Genomic DNA, 20,408 nt, shown 5'->3' with positions numbered 1-20,408 from the left:
TCCATACCGTTATATGTATATAATGTTATATGTATATAACGGTATGGAGTATAAGACACAGTCAGCCAGTAATGAATATCTGTTCTCCCTGTTATTGCCATTGCCAAGAAAACTCTGCAGTATTTTGGAGGTATTCACTTACTGCTTTTACTACTAATAAAAATAGTTGTATAAAGTTGATGAAAATGGGTTTACTAAAGACTACTTCTGTTTTTAGCTAAGATTTACTAAGCCCAAGTTGTGTGTCAGGAATTGTAGTGTTTTACATTCAACCAACTTATAGATAAAGAGAAAAACTTAAGAAAATGATTTATTAGAGGGAAGGAGGATACATTAAATAGGTGATGAGTATTAAGGCGGGCACTTGTGATGAGCACCAGGTGTTGTATATAAGTGATGAATCACTAAATTCTGTGCCTGAAACTAATACTGCATTGTATGTTAACTAGCTGGAATTTAAATAACAACTTAGGGGAAAAAAGAAAGTGATTTGCTGTGACCAATCATATTTTTACAATTAGAATTAGGACAAAAATGTAGGTTTTAGGATAACTACATAGAGCGTAAATATTTTGCTCCCTAACAATGTCAAATACTGCATCTTACAAAAATTTGAAAGAGAATGCAGAAGGCAGGTAAGAGGGAGTGTGTACTTGAGTTGCTTTATCTTTAATAGCAGGAATTCATTGAATCTCATTTCAAATCAAGTAATAGAATTATAAACACATTTAGTACGACAAAATTAATATTAAAATAATACTGTTGATTAAAATTTACTGGTGAGGTTTGTGATGATAGATTCTATCTATATCTTGATTGTGGTGGTGACTGTATTTATCAAATCATGTAGAACTATACACCGAAAAGACCAAAAAGAGTGAGTTTTATTACTGCAGGTGAATTATGCCTTAATAAAGCTGATATTTAAAAGAAAAGTGAAGTGGCATTTTCCACCTTCAAGTCAACTGAATTATGACATGGTTTGATTTCTGTCTTTTCAAAAGAACATATTAAAGCTGTGTACTAACTCTATGTCCACCTCTGTATTTGCTGTTAGTATTACCAATACATCTCTCTTTTTAATTAAAAAAATTATAAGGAAAAACAGGGAGGGGAGGAATAAAGAAATATACTAATTTTATCATTACTTATGATAGGAGATTAATAGATAGTGTTGAAAATAGAGAATAAAAGGTATTCTATAATGTAATTACAAAGTTAGCTACTAAAACAAAAACATAGAGGTTCCTAAATGTAAGAACTAATACTTAGGAAGAAGTCAAAAGGACCATGTATTCAACTACTTAAAAGCAAAACAAAACTAAACTAAAGATACAGGAAAGATAACATAAAATGGTGGATGAAAATGGATCCTATCAATAAATGTAAATGGGTTAAACTGACCTATTCAAAGAAAAAGAATTTTAGATTGGATCACCACAAAACCTCTGAATTCTCTATACTTTATAGAGTCACACCTAAAGCAAGATTATTTGGGAAAGTTAAAAGGATGAAAAAGATATTCAGTGAGCAATTCCTCCAAAGGAAAGTAGCAGTCATGGTATTGATACCAGACAAGAGGGAACTGGAGCAAAATATTATGTAACCAATCATATGAATAAGGCTTAGAGCTAAGACATAAAATCATGCCCCTATTCATAAATAATAAAAAGATTTTTGACAAAATACAATTTACATTCATGACTTTTTTATGAAAATATAAGAATAGCCAGACCCTAGCTTATATGATAAAGTATATTATTTTAGCTGAAAGCCTGCATCATGTCTAATTGGGAGATACTAACATTTGCCTTTTAGGCAAATCAAGATTTGGATGGCCACTGTTATACCATCACTTAATATTTTATCAGAGGTACGAGCTGGTGCTATTAGAAAAGAGAAAGAACATAGAAGATAAGTATAAAAGACACATAGACCAATGGAACAGAATTGAGAACTCAGAAGTGGACCCAAAAGTATACAGCCAACTAACCTTTGACAAAGCAGGAAAGAATATCCAATGGAAAAAAGATGGCCTTTTTAACAGACGGTGTTGGCAGAACTGGACAGCAACATGCAGAAGAATGAAACTAGATCATTTTCTCACACCATGCACAAAAATAAACTCAAAATGCATTTTCCTTTCTATTAATGAAAGTTACTACTGAAAGAAATAAAAATCAACCCTGGCTATTCAACAGAGAAGGAAGGACTTTATTAAAAGGATAGGTAGGGTAGGTTACTAAGTTTTTGTGAGAACTGAAAAACCAGGCTTGAAGGTTATACAGCCAGGAATAATGTCCAAAATTGTGGTACAGGACTGGCTTAGAAGTGATACCACTACCCTAATACTGGACACTAGCTGACATTACATTGCTGATCTTACCAGCAGTAGGTATAGCTGCCTCTGAAAAGTAGCCAGAACTTTAGGTGCTTATCCTTAGTGGACGTAGGTCATGTGTACATGCCTAACCTGCAAGGGAGAGAGAGAAAGCAAACTTCTGTCATTTTCAGTTTCTGTATGGGAAAGCTGGCCCTACCTTGTAATACAGAGAATTTCACAAATAGTTCAGAAAGGAGCAGCAAAATAGAGTGGCAGATATATAAATACATATTGGTCACCAGTAGATCTGTTAGAAAGTTTTGCATTGGGATTTGCATTGGAAACCTAATCTATGCTAATAAGAAATTAAGAAATTTCCTCTGTTACAAAGTCCAGATTTGCTTCTGTATCTTACTTATATTTTCTTCTGTATATGGAAAGCTGAATTGTACAGCTCACTTTTCCCTCATTTCTGCCTGTTTGCTTTCCTTTTTAGTGTTTCTTTTTGCCCCATGAGCTCCTTCCTTAACTCAGCTGAAATAAGTAAAGCTGAACGGTTCCATTTTCCTCACATTGCCCTGAAATTTTATTAATCTCCAATCTTTCTCAACTCCTTACTCCTCCTCCTTTCTCTTCCCAATAGTATCCATTTACCTAAGGAAAATAGGGTTCCTCTTTCCCTTTCTTCCATTTGAAAAGCATAAAATGTAGCATCATGCATAACGGGAAGCATTTAGATTTTTCAGTTAGACCGTATGTTGACCCAGCTTTGTCAGATGACTTGTTATCTAGTTAGCTGATTAAGACGAGTAACTTGGGCAAGTTACTTTGCCCCTCTGAACTTTAGTTTTCTTATCTATAAAATGAAGATTATAATCTAGCTTTGTTGAATCAGACAAAAGTATAAATGAGATGCCTAAAATGAAGTAGTTGCCCAATAAAGATTAATTCCCCTCCTAAGTTACATCTGATAAACTGTAGATTTATGGTAAAATGAACTATAGCTAGTAAAATGAGATTAGTGTTAGGTTTATACCTTATAAAAATTTCAAAATGAATTTAGGCATCATGCTATTAAGACTTGATGTTCACATAGCTTATCTAAGCATAATCAGCCATTGACCATGATTCATAGTGCTTGGAGGTTTCCTTTAGTATTTCCATAATACACTACTTCCTCATCTTCAAATCTGTGTTTTTCACACTTGTTATTTTTCTTTTGTTCAGTGTAACTGCAGTAGTATCGTTTTCTACTTTTTTTCAGTACATAATTTTCCAATGCATATTGCAGCCACATTTTGGCCTAGCTAAACTAGGCTTAGTCACTGTTTTATAAGTTAAAGATGGGAAAATGTGTCCAATTTCCAAATAAGTATTAATTAGTATTTTAAAATATCCTTATTATATAAATTAGAAATTCTAAGCTTATAATTCCAGAATATTTGCTGATTTAGTAACTTAGTAGTATACTTCCCTTTATAAATATCAATCATTTTGTCTTTGACTCTTAGCAAAATCTTTCTCCATGTTGTTAACGTACATTGTGAAAAGAATAGTTTTGCTTATTATCTCCTTCTGTTCTAAACCTTTTTACTCTGGTTTTAACATGTATGCAGTGATGTCACTGCTTACTAGGAATTGTTTCTTTATGCTTCTCAGTCTTATCCTTTAGTGTCCCAAAGTTTGTGAGGCATTTGTGAGGGATAAAGGATTTCCCATCTTTATCTATTCACCATGTGAGCTGTTCTAGTGACAAATGAATTCTGGGCAGTGAATCGAGAAGGACACAGATGTCAAAGCCGTGAATTTATAAATGGTCTGTTAAGAGGGTGCTTTGTCCAATCAGCACTTTGTTAATTTCACCTACAAGAAGGAGTAATTATTCAATTATGCTTCTATCTGACAAAAATCAAAAGACAAATGTGTCAGAATGTGAAGGTAAAGGGTCAGATTCTGGCAGGTGGCCCAAAATTTTAGCCAGCTGTGAGGAGGTGGATATGGAACTAGACTGACCTATAACATTGATTACAGGCCCTTTATGAATATTCATAGCTCTTACTAACAAAGATTAAAAATAATTTCATTTGTCAATGCTAACAAATACAAAACTTTTTTTTTCTGTATCTTTGTGAAATATAATTAGCTTGAAAAATGGACCTCAACACTAGAATAAGTAAAATCAGATTCCTCCTTAGTTTGTTTCTTCTTAGTACCAAAATATTTTTTAAACATTTGCAAACTTGCAGTAAATTGTAGTTTTTCCTGATGAAAAAGTTATCCTTACTTCTTAGTAGTATTGTTAGTATATCATATTGCTTGATATAGAGCCTGAGATCCCCAAACTTTTTCTACAGAAGGCCAGATAATATATTTTCAGCTTTGTAACCCATACAGTCGCTGTCCAAGCTACTCACCTTTGCCACTGGAACACCGTGTAGCCATAGACCATAGGGAAATAAATACGAATGGCACTGTTGCAGTTAAACTGTCTACAAAAACAGCCAGGGGGCTGAATTTGATCTATGGACCATAATTTGCCAGCCTTGATATAGAGACTGATGATACTTTAAATTTTTTTCACTAAGATTTTTAATAATTTCTGAAATAGAAGAACTCTGTGGGCTATATTAAGTAATTTGAATGTCAGTGCGCTGCACCACTCCGATATTCAGTTTCCCATAGACTACAGCGTGACTGACACTCCCTGAAGTAGTACAGTATGGTGGCCCTGATAATGACCTCCCTCATCCATTTCTCCCACATCTATATCAGCGGTATCCGTATCTGGCCTGCTGCCTGTTTTTGTAGATAAAGTTTTATTGGAACATAGCCAAGCTGATTTATTTACATATTATCTGTGGCTGCTTTCACAGTACAGCAGCAGAGATGAATAGTTTCAACAAAGACCATATGGCCCACAGAACCTGAAATAGTTACTTAACAGAAAATGTTTGCTGATCCCTGATCTGTACCATTATTATATTCCTCTTTAAGTATGAAATTACAGGGCAAAATATGGGAAACTTGTATGATTGTCTTATTAAGTCCAACAAAGGATATCTAAAGAAATTGCCAAATACCTAAAGTTGCTGTTAAATTCGAACTCTTCATTGTTTCTGATCTAAGGACCCGGTTTGAGAAACTGAACATTCTTCCATGTAGCTGATACTCTCGCTGGTTCAGCATATTCAATAACAAATCAGATTCTTTGAAGAATTTGTATTATCAGGAATTTAAACACAGTCAAGAGGCTTACCGTGTCTGTGAAGGCAGAGAGTAGAAGTAACTCACCTTGCATGACAGTTGGCTCTAGCCCAGTGCAGCGGTCACATCTAACTCGCATGCCCCCTTAGGGATGACTTGAGAAATTTCTTCTCAGTGACATAGCACCAAGTGTTTTTTCTGGGTATCTCATGTCAGCCTTGAAAGGAGCCATTTCTTGGATGCCAACAGATCTTATCGTGGGCTTTATTTGGAAGATAATGTAGTGCTGCTCTCATTGAATAATAAATTCCTAAGGCTGTGGATAGAAACATGGAGCTTAAGGGAAGAGGAGAATTACTTCTCTGCTGTTTAAATCCCAAGGCTGGTTAATAATCATGAAATTATTTCTTTTGTGCATTTCTTATGTACATACGTACTTGCTTTCAGTTTATTTATATAAGAAAATGATTTGTATTTTAATTCATGAATCCCCTGAATCTTATTTGAAGGACAAAGTTAACTTTGTTATTTATTTGTCAAAGGAAAAAATTAAATCAATATTATTTTTTTAATTTGGTGTTATACAGGCTTTTTTATACCCTTATGATTGGACTAGAGTTTCTTCCTGAATCACTCTCTTCCCTCACCTCTCTTAACACTTATTCTCTTGGTTTTGTTCTTCAGTGGCCACAGCTTTTCAGCCACTTATTACCAGTCTCCTTTTCTTCTATACGTACCTTAAATTCTGGTATGTATCATGTACTCTCCCTCGATGACCTCATGAGCTTGCATAACTTACACTTCCATTCATATGACGATGGTCTCAAATTTGTAGCTTTGACCCAGAACATCTCTTGAATTTCAGGCCCATCTATTCAGCTGCTTATTGGATATTTTTACCCATTTGTCACATAGCATTGGACTTTCATATTCCTCTTGAATCTGCCCTTATTTATTCCCTAAGGTATTGGTTACTACTATAATCTGCCCACCTGCTAAAACTAAAACCCTGTGAGCTCTTCCTCCTAAATATCCCTTGAATATGCAGTTGATCCCTTGAACAATGTGGGAGTTATGGGCATCAACCACCCTACCCCCTGTGTAGTAAAAAATCTGCGTAACTTTTGACTCCCCCAGAACTTAACTACTAATAGTCTCCTGTTGACTGGAAGCCCTAACAATAACATAAACAGTCTATTAATATGTGTTTTGTATGTTGTGTGTCTTATATAGTGTATTCTCACAATAAAATAAGCTAGAGAAAAAAAGTTATTGATAAAATAATGAAAAAGAAAAATACATTTATAGCACTATACTGTATTTATCCAAAAAAAAAAAAAAAAAAAATCCATGTGGAAGTGGATCCGCACAGTTCAAACCTGTGTTGTCCAAGGGTCAGTTATATGTATCTACCCCTTTCCATTCCCACAGTCGTTACTCTACTTCAGGTCATCTGAGTTGTTACAACTATCTCTTATTTGGTCTCTGTCTTAATCTTGCACCTTCCCGTTCATTCTCCACAGTATACTCCATCTGGCTTTCCCAAAACCAACATCTGCTCAAGTTGCTACCTATGTAAAAATTTTCACAGGCTTGTCATTATTCTTAGAATAAAATCCAATTTACTAATATGGTTTATGCAGTCATGTTTTCTTTGCTCCCTTCTTACCTTTGTAGCCTTATAGCTCACTTTCTCTTAAATTGGAGCATATATTAATCGTGACCCTGTGTGCATAGTGTTTGCTCTACCTAGAACACTCGTTCTCTCCCTACTCCTAACTTATGTGGTTTTCAGTTCTTATTTTACATAATATCCCTGTACCCCTGCTATGGCCAAATCTGAATTAGCTATTTTTGCTGTGAGCTTCCCTAGTACCTTATACTTCCCCTTGCTTAGTATTTATTACATCACAAGTAATTGTCCATTTATTTATCAAAATTGTCTAAATATACGTTTCCTGAGAGTGGGGACATGGACATGGATCCACAGTCTATAAATGAGAATAACTTCTCTGGCACATACTGGATGCTCATAAATATTTCCTCTTTTAATAAATAAGAGAGGTTAATACAAACCAGTCTTCTACACAACTATAAAATTCCATCATATTGTTTTTTACATGTCCCATATCTTCTTTAATGATGTTTCTTTCTGTATGTTTCAGAGTAACGTATAAAGATTTAGTATCTTTTTAAAGTCAGCATATTGTAAGTTTAATATTAATATGCTCTTTTCATGTTTATTTAATTGGGCCATCTTGTTTTAATTATTGTAATAGAAACTTTATTTTAACTGTGCCATTACCATAAGAATTTTTTTTAAGAAGCTACAAGATGGAACTTGGTTATTTACTCTGATCTACACCTGTTAACACCCCACTGCTAGTAATCAACTGCTAATAATTCATACTGATGATTTTGCTGTTTATACTTAGTCTTTTAAAGTATATCTTGCCATAAAGGGAGATACTGGTACACTGTTGGGTATTTTATGTGTTACAGTGTACCCTGATATTTGCAGCATCAGCCTTGTGGCAGTAAGTGATACGAATAAGCATGCCGATAGAATTGCTTTTTGGGATAATGTTTATGGCTTCAACATGTCTTGTATGAAGAAAGCAGTTATTCCAGAAGCTGTTGTGGAAGTTTTAGATCCAACAACTGTTATTTCAGATGCTTGTAGTATTAAGGTAGGTGTTTTTACCAATTTTATTTTAACAGAATTGCCATTTTTATTAGTTTTTGTTTATGAGTTCAGTATTTGAAATTAATATATTGATATTATGTTTGGTCCTTCAAAACAGTGATTATTCTCCATATATTAATCTGTCGAATGCACCTTGAGGTAATGATATTTACCAGTTGATTATATCAGCCTTTGGAATCACTTCTTTTTGTTTTGAAATTCATTATGCCAAAGGGCTTGAAGGCTAAAAGTCACTTCTGCTTCATCACCACCTCCCTGGCCTTATTCTGGTTTCTCCTTTACAGCCAGATTATTCATTCAGATCATATATTCTACACAGTTTAACTTCTCACATTCACATTTCGTCCACTTTTTCAGGGTAAATAATAACAGTGAATTTGCCTATGAAACTAAAGTCCTAACTTCAGATTTCTTGGTTAATTCCTTTTGTGTTTTAAAATCTTATTATTCACAGGGTCAATCTCTAGTTTTATTGCAAATTTTGCTGTGTCAAATTTACGTGGGGTAAATAATAACTTTGCAATGAAAAGTCATATTGCTTCAATTAGATATAAATAAATATTGTTTGTTCAGTTTTAGGTTCAGAACACTGTCTGCTTTCTATAGTCACACTGTTACTTTCATAGCATCAATAATTATTCTCTGCATAAAATGGATATTCAGTAAATATTTGTTAATTTTCTTAATAGATAAAATATTTAAAGTTGGCGTAGAATAATAAACATGTAAAGTTTCTCAACAAGAGCAAGCTGATTAAAATTGCTTTTAGCTTTTAAGAAAATAAAAACTATAGCTTGTTAATGATTATAGGACTGTTCAGTGCTATGATACACTGAGAGTAAGAGATTTATTTGGATTCTTTAGTTCAAGGTAGGAGAGTACAGTTATAGCCAACTCAACCTCAAGGCTAAGCAAAAACAGGAGAGTTGTTGGGGGTAGGGGCTAATTTTTCTTTCTATGATCACTTTGTTTAATGCCAAAAACTAGTATGAATAAGTAATTGAAATAGAAGATTTTAGACTGAAAACCAAGGTGTTTAAAAGGTACACATATGCTTTCTCTTTTTTTAAACATTAATCGATCATTTGTTTGTTTAGGTAAATATGGTTTGTTCCCTGCTCCACAGTTCTCTACAAATAAAAGGCAACCACACTGTAACTTCTTTTAAATTTTCTCAAGCTCCTTTAAAGAGGGTAATGCCTCAAGCATATAGTTCTGTATATTGTGTATGCTGTGTCATAATCTGTTCATGGCAAGTCAGGCCTCCACAGCATCCCTCCTGGTTTTACTGCCATGGCTTATCTCCGTCTGCTCTCCATAGTCAAGTGAAGAAGGACTTGAACTAGGGCAGAACAGGAGCATAAGGCTCTTTGGCCATTTTTTTCCTGAGTTGAATCTTCATAGTTGGTTTGGCTCTTTGGTTTTAACTGTTATGGTTTTTCCTAATATCTACCAAACTTATCTTCAAATCCAGTTACAAAAAGGAATTCTGAAACACCTTATCCTTTTCATTGCCATATGTGTTCAAGTTGGCATTTCCTATGAAAATGTTGACTCTTACCATGCATAATTTATACCACATGTATACAAGAGTCATGACTTGATGTATAGTATTCTTACAGGAAGTCTAACTAAAAATACTAATTTGGTTTAAATAAAAATTAACTAAATGATAGTGCTTGTAGCCCTTAAATTTGGAAACAATCCCAGAAGTGGGGTTTGAATGATTAAACCTTACCAAACATTGGTTTACAGTAATCCTTTTTGCATAAAAAAGAAGTGATATTTATCTGTTTGTTTTTGGTTTTGTTTTCACTATTTTTACTAAATTCTTCCCTCTACTCTTTTTTAACGGGTAGCAAATAGATTGCCATACAACGTCTGTCTCAGCTTTGGAGTTTTCTTCAGATTTTACCCTGAAAATTACAAAGACATCCATGTGCACGGTAAGCTCTTTCATTCTATACTCACAAATTTCACTAGCAGTGCAGTTGATTGGCAGGCTAATGAATTAATTACCAGACTTGTGATAAATGGAAAAGACTATTGCCTTTGACAGTCTATCTTTGCCTTTGTCAGGCTATTGAGCAGATCTGTTTTGATAGGTCAGTAGACTTTAAAAAAGTTAGTTTAGTTCAGAGGACAAAGTCTTAGTACACTATGTTTGCATAATGATTTTTTTTATAGACTCTTCTTTGTTGCCTCTCATGTAACTAATTGAGAACACTCATCTTTATCCTCATAGAAGTTCATGTCCACAACCCTCATAACTCTTAACATTCAGTGTAGATGGAAGTAAAATATGTATATTTGGTATAATATTTTATATTCCTGTGTGAGACATAATAAGCTGATGATTTACCTTTCTGTAAGGAAGATTGTGGTGTAACAGAAAAGGTATGAGCATTAGAAAAGTTAGACAAATCTGGATTCACATTTGGTTCTGCCAGTCACTAGCTTGTTAACTTTATTCAAGTTACCTAGATTGTAATCTGTACCTCAGACTAATCAACTGCTTTAAGAAAAATGGTAATAATTTCTGTCTTAAAGACTAATTACACAGATTAATGAATTAATATATGTGGAAGCACCTAAAAAGTAGCCAGAAAAGTTATTAAAATATATTAATATTTTTTTCTTAAATAATGTATAAATGTATATTAATACTAAGATAACAATATTTGTTTTTGCCAGAAGATTAAAAGGTTAATAAAATGTGGGCCTTTATTTAAGAATGTATGTATTTACATAGGTGATATTGATATATTATTTAAAAAATTCTATAGGCTTTGGAATACTAATCCTGAGTTGAATCCTCCAACTATCTTCTGCTCTTTGAGGCAGTGCCAGCTCCTTACACTCTTTTGCCAATACAAGATTACCTCTACCTGGGCGCCTGGGTGGCTCAGTCGGTTGAGTGTCCGACTTCAGCTCAGGTCATGATCTCACGGTTTGTGGGTTCAGGCCCCACGTCGGGCTCTGTGCTGACAGCCCAGAGCCTGGAGCCTGCTTTGGATTCTGTGTCTCCTTCTCTCTCTGCCCCTCACCCCTTCATGTTCTGTCTCTCTCTGTCTCTCAATAACAAATAAATGTAAAAAAAAAAAACAAGATTACCTCTACAAAATTACAATTTGGGGGGCACCTCTCTGGCTTAGTCAGTTAAGCATCCAACTTCAGCTCAGGTCATGACCTCATGACTCATGAGTTCAAGCCCCACATCAGGCCCTTTGTTGTCAGTGCAGAGCCTGCATTGGATCCTCTGTCTCCCTCTCTCTCTGCCCCTCCCCCACTCTTTTTCTTTTGAAAAAATTCACTAAAACTGTATAGTTAGAAACTGTGTGAAACAGATTATAGTTATGTTCACTTCAACTCTTAAATCGGATTTTTTAAAACATTGACACATAAAACACTTTATGGCTTTTTAAAAATTGTTTCAGTTCATTTTCATCCAATAATTATTTTATATCCAAATGAGTTTAACAATGTGCTTTGATGTTTTGAGGAATTCTTTTTGATAAAGTTGGTTTTACCTTTTTTAAAAGGTAAATATCTAGATTGCAGATTTATGATTTGGGGCAATCATTATATTCATTTAACTCATAAAAACAAAATGTCATTCTTCCCATTCATTCCTTCCATATTTTCTAATTGTCCTTTTTAGTAACTGAACTGATTTGCTCAATTGAAACTATAGGCTAAAGGGTTTAACTCCTAGATTTACTCTGTGTTTTGATGTTAGTATCTTTGAGAGTTTAAAATAAAAAAGCCTCTAGATTAATGACAGTTGATCAGTCTATAAAGGAATTCTTAGATAGAAAATGCCATATTACCAATATTATTAAATAATAATATTTCAAGCGTACTTCAGTATCCTTCACATGAATCAAAGGAGAGCAAAGGTAAAACTGTAGTGAAGACCTCAAAAGCTGTTTTTAGTTGTGTATATTTTTTAACATTATGTAGACAGATGAGTTTATTGAATTTTTAAAAAATGTTATTTATTTTTTGGGTTATTGGTCAAGGTTCTTAGTTTCAGACAACAAAGTCCAAATCACTTGTTAAAGCGGAAGGGGATTTACTAAAGAGTTAAATAACATAATTTCCAGACACATTGGAAGAGGTAAAGGAATAGTCTATATTTTGAACTTCTAGAAAATACTCTTTTTTTTTATTTTTATTTTTTATTTTGAGAGAGAAAGAGCATGCACATGCGTGAGCAGGATGGGGGCAGCAAGAGAGGGAGAAATTGAGAATCCCACGTAGGCTCTGCACTGGTAGTGCAGGGCTTGATACAGTGGCTTGAACTCCTGAACCACTGTAAGATTATGACCTGAGCTAAAACCAAGAGTCAGATGCTTAACCAACTGAACCACCCGGGTGCCTGTAGAAAATACTCTGAAAGCACATCTGAAAGCACATCTTAGCATTAGCCTGCCACAAAGCTGCCTTCACCACTGCAGGCCCTATAAGCCCGAATGCCCTCAGCCCACTCAGTAAGTGGTAGCCACCGCTGTCAATCCCAGATGAACAGAACTCTTACTACCATTCTGTTCTTATCCCCCTTGCCCCAACTCATGCTATCCAGTTCCTCCTTACACATCTTCATTCAGCATATCTGTTTGGCTACACATAGATCATGTTGTACCTTAGCAGTTACAAAGTCTTGGAAAGTAGTTTTAGCTGTAGTAGTGTTAATGCTACAGAAAGAGTTTCACAATGCATATATAGAACTCTTTTCTATTCTTTTTATTTGCCATAGAGTACAAGAAACTTTATGTTGAAAGAAACTGTATTTATCCTTTAATGATCTTTGTTTTATTCTGTGTATTTAAAAGAGTAAAACAGGAATAAAACATGAAAAAATCTGGTAAAGTCTAACACAAAGATTGTAATCAAAACCTTTTTATTAAAGAATATATCAAGTAAGTATTTGCTGCATTTGTTCCTATACAATCAGCGTTCCATAAGAAAAATGAGTAAAAAATAAACTGTTATCTTATATCTGTAAAGAACCTTTTAGATTTATATTTTTATTTCCAACTTGCCTGAATGATTTTAATGTAAAAATCTGAAAATGCGATAGGTCTGGGGTTTAGGAAGAAAGTGGCAGAAGACTGGAGTGGACTTGTATGTGTCTGATCACTGCTGAGAACATGTTCTATAACTCACCTTGAGAGGAATGTGTAGTTTCAAACCATATATATTGAATGTGTGCCAGGTACCGAACATATAAATTCTAGGACTTATTCAATGTTAACCCTGCTGAGATTATTCTGTCAAATAATTAGTCAATATAAGTTGTCTTGGTCATAATGTCTGAGTCATTGAACACTTGCATGTCAAGCAGTGTGCTCATCACTTTAAAAGCATTATTTCATTTGGTCTTCTTAATAATCTGTTGAAGTGGACACTAATATTCCCATTTTATGGATGAAGAAAAATAAATCACTACGTTTTACTTGTGAAATATCTTGACCCCAGAAGACCTCCTTGGTAGGATTGAACAAACTATTAAAGGAACATAAAGAAAGTCAGGAATGAGATAATTCTGATGTGGAAGCATTCCAGGTAGCCTGTTGCATTTGAAACAGATCTGTAAAATCTAAACCATGTTGCACATAAAACGGATATGAAAAATGTGATTCCCAGCCAGTGGTCTAGCAGTTCTTGGGGGAGAGAGAAAGAGAGTGATCAAAATGCACTCTTTCTCCAAGATAAGGCTGACAGATTTATATAATAAAATAAGTCACATATCCCATCATCCTCTTTGCTGCAGAGAAAAGGTAGATCTTTAAAAAATTTTTTTCTTGGGTCACCTGAGTGGCCCAGTCGGTTAAGTGTCCAATTTCAGCTCAGGTCACGATCTCACGGCTCTTGGGTTCGAGCCCTGCATTGGGCTCAGAGCCTGGAGCCTCCTTTCGATTCTGCATCTCCCCCTCTCTCTCTGCTCTTCTCCCACTCACGATCTCTCTCTCTCTCTCTCTCAAAAATAAATAAAACATAAAAAAATTTTTTTTTCATCACCCTTTCAGAGTAAATACGTTGTTATTTGGTCAAGCATCTACATTTCTTGCAAACTTTCTTTACTTCCCAGCATGCTTATCCTAACATGAGCGTGACAGAGTAAGGTTTTGTGGCCTGCAATGCCTTTATTACATTTGAATTATTTGTAGAGTTCCAACCGCCCAACCGTATCTACTCCAACTATCTTCTGCTCTTCGAGGTGGTGCCAGCTCCTTACACTCTTTTGCTACCAACCATCTGGAGCTATTAGGCAAGCTTAGTCTCTAAGGCTACTTTTGAATAGATAGATTATTCGCCTGGTTACTTGGGAATAATCCATAACAAAGATATTAAAAAGGTTGAGTGCCTAATTGGAACTTTGTTTCTCCTTTATGTTATAAGAAGAATTAGTGAAAATACTAACAAAAAACAATGCCTGGCAAAAAGATGGAAAGAGTTTCTTTGGGGAGAAAGAGGTGCGGCTTTTTTAGATGGAATGAAGAAAAAGGTATCTGGTTTTACATTGCTAAGTACAAACCTTTAAATAAAATAAATACTTCTTTTCTTGGGCTTAAAACTTGAATGTGTAGCCAAAAAAGTAAGATGGATGATTTCTCTGAGTAGTTAAGCCCATTTTAAATATATGCATAACCATTTATTTCTAATGAGATTCTAAATTTGTAGCCTAATTAAAATATTAGAGGAAATTGGATTTTTCAAACTAACAAGATGCTAAGAACACCCCCTTTGCATTTAATTTCAAAAGCATGTGTGCTGTAGACTGATAGTGTTTTTAGATGGCTTTCTCAAGTTTCTTAAAACCTTTAATAGAAAACATCTTTTCTTTGTGGTCTTCACCACCAACACACACAGGCACATACACATACCACAAAAGGAATTTGATAGCATTTTGAATGTAGTGTTTTGCATTCACAGACTGTTTTTGGGGGGAATTTAACGTGATGTGATATTCATATGTAAATTTCTTGGGTCTTGGTTAAAGGATAATTTTCTACTGAATACTAGTAGCACATACATAGCAATTTTCCAAATTTCCAATAATCATAATATTATTGACATTTAGGTCAAATTGCCGTTGCTTTTATGATGGGATTTAAAGCTTAGTTAGCAACTGACTTTCTATCAGAACAGCCTGCCTAACCTTGTAGTAAATAAATAATTAGGTCTATAATTTTATGGAAAGTTTGTAAGTGTCCAAAAGCGAATGGTTTAAGGCCATACAATTTAGAACTAATATGTTTTATGTTGTGAGTTCTAGTTAATTTTTAATGTCATTTTAGTAATGGTGTGATAATCTCTCCCTTGTGTTCCAGCAGCATTTATGTTGGCACCTGTCTTTATAAGCTCCTTAAAGTCATAGCCAAGCATCCGTTTTCATAACCCTAGATATTACATTAAATGACTTTTCATACTGCCTTTTGTATAACAAATGAGTTGTTTACTTTAAAAATGAAAATATTTAGGATGATTTTATCAGATTCATACTCACATAAATCTTTGACATATAAAGATTTTTGATACAGTTGATATGTTCCTTAACATATTTATAATCATTCTTTTAAGGTCCACTTGCTACTTCCCTGAGCCAACTGTGATGCTACTTCTGTTGCTTTTTTACTTCTGATTATTGGCCATTTTGGTGTTTTTTCTTATATTTCATAATTTTGTATTTTGTGGTAGCCACTATACGAATGGACAGTACAGACTAAGATAGGTAATATTTTCTTCTAGAAGGTCTTCCACTTACCTCTGTCTGGCAGCTAGGATTGTTGGGGGGTGGGGCTGATGATCCCTTTTATCTAATCTGGAACTGATATTGGTTAGGGCTGGGTATCACTGCAGGTAATTTCCAAAGTCTTGGACCCAGGATCAGGCCCCTTCCTCTCACCAACTTCCTGGGAAGACCATCAAAATATAGCTGAGTTTAGGGAGGAAGACAAAGTCAGGATATTTATGAGGTTTGAGAAATCTGATTTGCAGTGGATCTCTCAATGCAGACAAAGGGTGTACTAGGGAGAGGAAAGGTCCCGATATGGATTTGACATGGCTCATGGCCTCACTCAGAATTGGTAGACCCAATGAGGGATGAGTTTCAAAGTGCATCTTGAAGAATAAACAGTCTGTGAGTCTTCTCTTCTTTAGAAGAGAATATTTGCTCTCAGGATTAGCTGAAAGGTCTGTTGTTCATATAAACAGGTTTTCTTGAGGTGTCTGAAATAACCTCATCTTCCTGGGCAAGAGTTTCTAGAATAGCAGAGTGTTGAATAGTAATATCACGTTAATGGTGACAGTGAATTGTGTGGTTGCAGATGATTTTGGCTTTGTGATCTAAGCATTGCAAGCAGACCTCTTCTTCCAGCTTTGTAGCACAGCCAGCAGCTTCATCCATCTTTTTGGTTTGCTAGCTCTGCCTTTCAGGCTTCCAGATTCCAGTGCCATACCAGCTCAGACCTGCCCATTAAAATTGGACGAGCTCCCCTTGTCCCAGCTAAGTTGCTGTGCCTGTGGTATTTTTGCTCCTTTTCCCACCCAGGGCCCAGCATTGGGTAAATGCCACTAAGTATGAAAGCCAGTGTTTCTCTCTGCTCAGCTAGGGAGGGCTGGCTCATTCCTCTCTGAAAATAGTTTATCTAGACTTCTTTGCATCCAAGGCTCTTCAATAGTTTTCATGAAAAATATGATTATTTAGCTTAGCCAATGCTTTGTTGTTGTTGTTCTATCAGAGTGAGGATCTTTTGCAAACCTCTAAGTCCTAGGTAGAAACAGAAGTATGTGTTATTTTTAAAAGCCCATTCTGGAAAATCTGGGCCAACATATTAAAGATTTTTGAAAGTTAGGAGAAGTAAATGAACATAAACGTATTTAGTTCATGAACTAAAAATAAATTGTATGTTACTTCCCAATTCTCATTTTGGTTTTCCCTTTTTTTAAATGAAATACTTGATAATGGTAGATATATTTAAGAAGCACTAATATGTAGCTTTTGATGGAGTCAAAACAAGTCTTTGGGTTAACAAATTTTTAAGGCTACTGCAAGTGTTATTTTTAAATTTTTATTTTGTTTTATTTATTTACTTTTTTATTTTGAGAGAGAGTGAGTACAGTGTGCAAGCAGGGGAGAGAGGCAGAGGGAGAAAGAGAGAGAATCTTAAGCAGGCTCCATGCTCATTGTGGAACCCGCAGTGGGCCTCAGACCCACAACCCTGGGATCATGACTTGAGCCAAAAGCAAGAGTCAGACACATAACCGACTAAGACACCCTAGCACCACAATCAATGCAAGTGTTATCAGACTTTAAAATGTTTAAAATTCAAACTGTAGTGATTCCTTACATATAGTACTCTTTGTTATTTTACTTTTAATTAAGCTTTAAATTTTTCTAATAGCTTACAAAAAAAACTTCAGATGAGCCTATTTCTTTGTAATTGTATACTTAAATCTTCTTTTAAGGCTCTTGAAAAACCTCTGACAGTGGAAACCTGCTAATTTCTTGAGTTTTAAATCAGTTCTTAGTACTTTTAGGTGTAAATTGACCTAATTTTGACCTTGCAAAGCTAATCAGCTAGAAAAACTAATTATTAAAACACATCTGTGCTGCTTAGAAATAGTAAGATTTGTTTTGAACGTGCATCATAGATTCTAGTGGAACATCTGGTATATATTTTAATAGGCTTCATTAAGTAAATTTTATGTGTGTGAGGGGAGAACATTTCTAATTATGTGGCTCCATCTCTACAGTCAGTTTTAGGTTTTCTCCTTGTATAAATGACCGTATGATCTAGAGCATGGTCCTGAACTTCGTACTCTTCTCTGAAACCTGAGCCTTTGTAGTTATAGATAGTGGTGAGAATACTTAAATCTCTTCACGTAGTCCCAGAAACTGTTTTTGAGTAGTAGTATGTGCTAAGAGCTCTGAGGCATTGGGAATATGATAACAAGCCAGAACAGCTGATGAAGCATAAATGAGGGAAGCAGATATTTAAATTCACCTTATGTTACGTGTAATAGGAGCATTTTAGTTATATAAGAAAATGTCCATATTTTTCAGAGATGTAAACTGAAGTATGTATATAGGGGAGAAATGACATATCAGCAGTTGTTTCAAAACAGTTCAGCAAGAAAAGAGGGTAGAAGAAGAATAGATGAAGTAAATGTGCCAAATACTGGTAACTGTTGAATATAGGTGATAGGTACTCAGAGGTTCTATAATTGTATAAATGCTTGAAATTTTTCATACATGGATGTTTTTAAAAAGTCATACTAATGACAGCAGTCTTAGAAATGCACAAGAGTGATGAGGCAAAGGTACTGTGCTAAATTGTTTCCATACAACTCAGCTCCCTGTTGCAGCTACCAAAGCTGAACACATGCTTATTCTATGGCTTAACCATTTCACTCTTGGGCCTTTTACTCTGAGAAATGTGTTTGTTCATGTGCTTACCAAAAGACATGTACACAAGTGTCCATTGCAGCACACTTCATTATAATCCCAGACTGAAAACTAGCTAAACATTTGTCAGTAGTGCAATGGATAAATAAATGTGGTATATTTATGGAGTAGTATACATCAATGAAAAAAAGATGATCTTGACTGTACATCACAACATGGATGAATTTGACAAAAACCAGATACAGAAAAATTTCAGTATTTAAATTTCTAAAACAAGCTAAACTCATAACATGGTAGTAAAAATGTAGGGAGGACTTAATCATTAGAAAGATGATAAAGATCTAGGGTCTGTGTCTTTTTCTTTTAGTATTTATTTTTGAGAAAGAGTGCGCGCATGCACGAGTAGGGAAGGGTTAGAGACAGACAGAGACACAGAATCGGAAGCAGGCTCCAGGCTCCGAGCTGTCAGCACAGAGCCTGATACGGGACTCGAACTCACAGACCACGAGATCATGACCTGAGCCAAAGTCGGATGCTTAATCAACTGAACCACCAAGGCACCCCCTGGGGTCTTTATCTTGATCTGAGTAGTGGTTGAATGTACTCACTTTGTATAAGTCTGTTGAGCTAAATCACAACGATTTGCTCACTTTTACATGTGTGTTGTGTATTTTATACATGTGTACTTCAGTAAAACTTTTTTTCAGAATAGAAAATAATTCGTACATTAGCTTTAAATGTCTATACTTTTTACATGTATGTAATATTTCAATTTAAAAGTTTATCAAAAAGAAACCAAAAGAGGGCATCTAGTGACAAGCAGAATGAGTGAAAGGAATGGTGAGAGAAGCCCAAGCTGGAACATGGAGATCGTGGTGTTTAGGGAGGGTAGAGAGCTGTCTGGATCATTAGCACCTTGTGCTGTCGGGCCTTTTTCTTAGACTAGTGGGAAATAATCAAAGATTTTTTTAGCAGAGAGTGATGTATCTGAAGGGCACTTTGGAAGATCATGGCTGGAACATGGAGAACAAGTGGAGATCAAGGTGGATGTGAGACACCTGTGGGTAGGCTGTTACCGGAGCTCAGGCAAGAAATGGCAATACCTTAATGAAAGGCAATTTTAGTGGAAATGAAGAAGAGTAGACTTATTCAAGAGTGATCTAGAGGATGAAATTGACAGGACATGATAATGGAGGATGAGGAAAAGAGATGACAGTGGTGACTCCAGGGTTTCTTGCTTTCACATTTTGCAGAGTGATGGTTCTCTCTTTTAAGACAAAGAAAACTAGAACAGGCTTAGAGGTTGATGATTGGAGCTCAATTATTGTATGCTGAATTTGAAATACCTTTAAGATTAAAGTGGTACCCAGTACGGAATTGGAATATTCATTTGTGGGCTGTCTTGTCAAGTCAGACTTGGGACACACTTGGTCCACATATCATGGATGAGAATAGAATCAAACGACGATTTGTGGGAGGATATTTTGAAAATATCCCTCAACTAAGGTGACACTGTTTAACAAAGCATTTTAGAAAAGCAATTATAAAATTACATAAATTGCTCTTGAACTTAGGATGTATTTTTTATTTAAAAAATTTTTTTAATGTTTTTTATTTATTTCTGAGAGAGAGAAAGAGACAGCATGAGCAGGGGAGGGTCAGAGAGAGAGGGAGGTACAGAATCTGAAACAGGCTCCAGGCTCTGAGCTAGCTGTCAGCACAGAGCCCGACACGGGGCTTGAACCCATGAACCGCGAGAT

General features: G+C 35.2%; 1 protein-coding gene across 2 annotated transcripts in view; it reads left to right on the top strand.

Moving 5' to 3' along the window:
* Window positions 1-20,408, top strand: part of PRMT3 (protein arginine methyltransferase 3) — a 128,421-nt gene that overhangs the window by 71,129 nt on the left and 36,884 nt on the right. For both annotated transcript variants that reach the window (XM_077761080.1, XM_077761079.1), the window contains 2 exons: window positions 8,030-8,217; window positions 10,094-10,180. In XM_077761080.1, coding sequence (XP_077617206.1) covers window positions 8,030-8,217; window positions 10,094-10,180 — 275 coding nt within the window. The remainder of the gene's footprint in view (window positions 1-8,029; window positions 8,218-10,093; window positions 10,181-20,408) is intronic.

Source organism: Crocuta crocuta, unplaced genomic scaffold (genome assembly GCF_008692635.1).
Source record: "Crocuta crocuta isolate KB4526 unplaced genomic scaffold, BGI_CrCroc_1.0 scaffold233, whole genome shotgun sequence".
NCBI lineage: Eukaryota > Metazoa > Chordata > Mammalia > Carnivora > Hyaenidae > Crocuta > Crocuta crocuta.
This window is presented reverse-complemented; position numbering and strand designations above follow the sequence as displayed.